The sequence below is a fragment of the Eimeria acervulina genome, genomic scaffold (genome assembly GCF_000499425.1).
Source record: "Eimeria acervulina Houghton genomic scaffold, Eah_scaff123, whole genome shotgun sequence".
NCBI classification, from domain to species: Eukaryota; Apicomplexa; class Conoidasida; order Eucoccidiorida; family Eimeriidae; genus Eimeria; species Eimeria acervulina.
In genome coordinates this window covers 11,676-16,954 of record NW_013549345.1, presented here as the reverse complement: position 1 = coordinate 16,954, position 5,279 = coordinate 11,676, and the positions used below count along the sequence as shown (strand labels likewise).

At 43.6% G+C, this 5,279-nt stretch overlaps 1 protein-coding gene across 1 annotated transcript; it reads right to left on the bottom strand.

Moving 5' to 3' along the window:
- Window positions 1-3,319: 3,319 nt before the first annotated feature.
- EAH_00018710 (hypothetical protein) lies at window positions 3,320-4,064 on the bottom strand (the record flags this gene model as incomplete). Its single annotated transcript, XM_013393746.1, has 3 exons — window positions 3,320-3,389; window positions 3,609-3,745; window positions 4,014-4,064. The coding sequence occupies 3 exons, from the start codon at window positions 4,062-4,064 to the stop codon at window positions 3,320-3,322; spliced, it is 258 nt and encodes an 85-aa protein (XP_013249200.1).
- Window positions 4,065-5,279: the final 1,215 nt, after the last annotated feature.

The window sequence follows — 5,279 nt, the reverse complement described above, 5'->3', positions numbered from 1 at the left end:
CATAACAAGAGAGTTGAGTGGAAAAAGTCAAGGCAGCAACAATAAGCATTCTATGTTGATTACTATTGCTCCTGCTGCTGTTGAGTGCTTGCGGTGCTGCTCCTGCTGTTCCTGCTGCTGTTGTTGCTGCTGCTGTTGCAACTGGTTTTGTTGCTGTTGCTGTTGCTGCTGCTGTTGGTGATGCTGCAACTATTGTTGTTGCTGCTGCCGTTGCTGCTGCCGTTGCTGCTGCTGCTGTGTTGCAGATAAGCCTGGGGGAGCTGCCTTGTGAAGACTGTGAAATTATAGCAGCAGAGCCAGCAGGTGTTCTGGTGCTGGCAGAAGGAGCATCCGTGATGCGTTTTCTTTTGTCTCCTTTTAGCTGCGAGTTGCTGCTGAACTTAGAACAAGGAAACTGGTAACCTTATAAACCCTAGGACCTAAACCCTAAAGACATGGTGACTAGAAAGAAAACGCCAACTGTCCATATCCCAAAACCCTAAAACTCTCAACACCAGCAGCAGCAACAGCAGCAAAACAGCAGCTTAAGCTCTTGCATACACGTTCTCCTGCTCACACCAGAGCTACTGCTTTGCTGCCGCTGCTGCTGCATCTGCTGTTGCTGCTGGTGCTTTTGCTACTTTTCGCCTGGGGACTGCAGGGATGCAGCAAAGACGGCGTGCCGTCTGGGGAGACACCCGAGTTTGTGGGGCTGCCTATACCGAGAAGCTTTGCACTATCAGTAGGAGCAGCAAGCAAATAAAATAAATATACAATATTGAATTAAGATGGCAATATATTGCTGCAGACAAAGAACACAGATAATCAAAGTGGCAGACTGAAGGCAGATGAAGGGGCTCACAGAGGAGACAGACAAAAAAATGATAGGGACAAAGCGATTCCCGTTTTGGCTTCTTTATAAAGCGCTGTTATTGTGTTGTCTTCATTATTTTATTATTGTTGTTTCCCTCGTCATATCATTCTTTTATGCACCCAAAAGAAGCTTCTCAAACATATGTATTCTTTTTGTTTTTGCTTTTTTTAATACACATCATTGTTGTTTTCTTGGTGTGTTATGATTACTCATTTCTGTTTCTGTTGTTTTTTCTATGTATTGCGGTTTATGTAGCTGGTTTAGTATTGTACTGAAGTATTTTGTTCCTCTGTTGTTTGAATAAGGCATTGCTATTCTTGCTGCCCTCCGTATTGGTTTCTGTGCCTTAAATGAATCACTGAATAAGTGGTTATGATGAACTGTTGATGCTGCTGTTTGTGCTTTCTTCTTGTGTGTTCGTTCAAGGTTCGTTAAATGTTCAAGTGTTTATTTTCAATTTGATATATGCAATGAAATATATGGTGATAATAATAATATGAAGAAGAATTGTTCCTTGTGCCCTTTTCGTGCTTTCCAAAGACTATCTTAGTAAGGCTTTGTTGGTATTGTTTTATTCATCAGGTGTTGGTTTTTTTGTTGTTCTTCTTAGTGTAACCAGATACAGTTTTTTTTGTTCTTCTCACTCTCAAAACTAAATGTTGAGATCTCTCCAGTTGTTTTATTAATCAAGCATAAGTATAATAGCAGAGTATTTCTGTTCTTTGTTCTCCTGTATTTTTGTATTTTGTGTTTTCCCATGAAGCATTTTTATTTTGTTTGCTGTTCTAATAATAAAGTATTTTTGTTTTTCTTGTGTTTGCCTTGTGCTTTTACCCACCAAGCGTTGTTATTTTGGTTGCTGTTCTCCCCATAATAAAAAGTTTTTGTTTGTTTTTTGCTATTTTTCCATTTGCAAGGAACATCGCTGTTTGCATCTCGGCGTTGGCTGCCCTGGGCGATTTGCCGCGTTTGCGTCTTCTGTGCAGCCCCTCATTGAATAACGAGAAAGAAAAAGAATCTATAAATTCAAATTCAAATTCAAACACTAATATAAATTCAAATATTAATTCAAATTCAAATCCGAATTCGAACAAAAATTCAAATTCAAATTCAAACACGTGTATAAATTCAAGTTCAAGTTCAGATTCAAATGCAAATATAAGTACAAGTGCAAATGAAGATATGAATATAACTATAGACGGAAACAACATAAATGCAAAAACGAGTATAAACGCAAGTGTAAATACAGCGCAAAGAATCAAAATGCTGCTTCTGGCTGGGGGCATGAATAACATCAGGGAGGCGGCAGCACATCTAAAGAGAGAAGGAGAAGTTATTAAGGCTGAGCAACTTTGTCAGCTTTATTCTCTTTCAAAGGTCTATTTACTCTAAACCACAAAGCCTAAACCACAAACCCTAGACCCTTCACTTTGAAGGCTCTGCAGCAGCAACGCTGCTGCTGCTGTAGCAGCACCCCCTTTTGCTGCTTATCCTACTGTTGATACGGCTATGATGCTGCTGCTGCGGCGGCTTTTACTATTGTTGGCCCCCCATCTTGCTGGTGGTGCTGGTGCTGCTGTTACTACTACTGCTGCTGCACTCTCCGCTGCTCCTATTACTGCTGCTGCCTAGGCTGTTCCATGTTCGCTGCAGCAGCAGCAATAGCTGCAGCTATAGTGCATGGGTTATTTGGCTTTTCTTTAATTTCATTTATTCATTTTTGCTTTTTGTTTACAGCAAGACGCTCGGCCTCAAACGGGAGAATAACCAGTTGCAGCGAGAAGGCAGCAGCAACAGCAAACAAGAGTGGAGGGAACACAAGCAGCAATGGCAACTGAGAATATCTTGGGGTTTACCTGTGGAGGTTGGCAGCTATTATGCTGTTGCTGCTGTAGCTGCTTCAGCTTTTGCTGTTGCAGCACCAGCAGCAGTATCAGCAGCAGCAGCTGCTGCTGCCGCTGTTTCTATTGGTTTTACCTGGGCTCTGCCACTTTCTATTGCAGAAGAAAGAGAGGCAGCTACCATTAATGCTGAACCCTAAATCCTAAAGGGCAATAGCTCTGGCTTTCCTCGACTCCAGCAGGCAAATATTAACCTTAAGCCCTAAACCCTAAACCCTAACAAACCCCTGGGGTCAGCAGGCTCCCAACGAGTTGCTTCGCTCCTAAACCCGAACTCCTCGGACTAAGGCAGAGTTCTTCGTAGCAAACACGCGCACACTAAACCCTAAACCCTAAACCCCCGATTTCTCGCTGTTTTCTGTACCCTGAAGTTTCTTCTTTTCTGGCTGCTGCTCATTAAAAGGATTGCAATAAGAGCTGCCAAGAGGTTTGTGGAGGGAATATAAATAAAAAAGAGATTGTTTCCTGCTCGGCGTGTATCCTGGAGCTGCAGCTACACCTGAACTGCTTAGACACCCCAACCGCCGCTAAACCCTAAACCCTCGCCAGCTCAGCTGAGCTGCCTCTACACCGCAATGCTGGCCGGAGGTATTGAAATCTGCTGCGTGTGTTCTTGCCATTCTTCGTTGCACACCCTGCAAACATCGAACCCCCAAACCCTAAACCCTAAACCCTAAATGAAGGCCAGAGCCGCTCTTTCCGGCACTTTTCCCTCACACTATATGCTGCTTTCTCCCTTAAAACAGCGCGTCCGCAAGCAGCAGCAGATTAACTGCTGCTGCAGCTGCGTATGCTGCTGATGCTACTGCATATGCTGCTGCTGCTGCTACTGCTGCTGCTGCTGAAAGTCTCACTTTAGATCCACAGTAGCTCCTCCGCTCTGGAGGAAAGAAAGCGTCACAGATAGATTCACCAAAAATCTACTCGCGCTGCATGCAAGCAAAGATGAAGCCTCTTCCGGCTCAGCCCCAACCACCGCGCGAGCCCAATCCTGCAGCACTCTCAATGCAAAACACAAAAAGCAAATGAACTTATCACCGGTTCGCTGCTGCAGATGCTGCTGCTGTTGTAGATGATGCTGCTCCTGCAGATGCTGCTGCTGCTGTAGATGATGCTGCTGCTGATGCTGCTGCTGCTTTAGCCTGAAAACTTGATTTGCTGCTGTCTGGCTGACAGTTCAGGGAGTGCGTAAAAGATTTTCTAAAGTGCAGTAAAGGCGGCTGCGGTGAATGTGGGGTGTATAGGTAGTTGCGGTGTACAGGCAGTGCCTGTGTCATATGCGCTGTATAGGCAGCTGCGGTTACACGCATTGCAGTGCCTGCACCAATTGCGGTGTATACGCAGCTACGCTGGGTGTGGTGTAAAGGGAATGCCTGCGTTATTTGGGGTGTATAGGCAGCTCATGCTCACCTTCAGAGCCCAAGTAGGACCTGTGACAGGATGCAGAGTTGGGTGTTCATAATGCTGCAGAAACCGCTGCACCTCGAAGGCCTTCCTCTCGGGGTCCCACTGCAGCTGCAGCAGCAGCAGCAACAGCAGCAGCAGTAACAGCAGCAACAGCAAATGCATTTCGACTGGCTTGCGATGCATGCAGCTGCTGCAAGGGGAACAATTAATGTAAGCAGCTCCTACCCTCTCAAGACAGCAGCAGCGGCAACAGCAGGAGGAGCAGCAGCAATAGCAGCAGCAGCAACAGTAGTAGTAGTAAGGGCAACAGCAGCAGCAAAAACAAACATTGATTACAAACGACATGACAGTGCCGCGCATCAACAACAATCTAGTAGAACTGTTCGTTGCCTCTGACTAGGGTTTAGGGTTTAGGGTTTAGGTTTGGGGTGTATGCACACCTTGGCATGTCCCTTTATCCCCCACACTGTAAATTCAAAGCTAGAGACAGGAGAATGCAAATCGAGCTGCAAAGAGACGCAGGGGCCCTTCTCAAAGTGCAAACGGCCTGCCAGAGTTGCTGCACAAACAGAGACACAAGCATATATATATATATATACAATTATATATATATATACACATATATATACATTTTAGTTATAAATAAAGATGCGCTTTATATGTATGCATATATATATACAATTATATATATACATATATATATATATATATTTACTTATAAATTAAGATACGCTTTATATGTATGCATATATATGTATATATATATATATATATATATATATTTATGCATGTATGCATGCACTTGTATGCATGAAAAAATGTACATATGAGAAATATAAACACAGCTATATATGAAAACGTATATATATATATATATATATGTACATGTTAAACCCTCAAAAAGATGTAAAAATGCATGCAAATATACCTGAGTCCAGTGAACATACACCAGACAAAGAAGAGATATCCCCAAACAACTCTCTCAATAATGCAAGAATGCTGCAGCAGCTGCCGCGCATCAACTCTGCAGCAAACCACAAAATTAGGGTTTAGGGTTTAGGGTTTTGTATGGGGTCTTCCCCCTCTTTAGGGCTTAGAACGAGGGGGTTTGGTTCTGT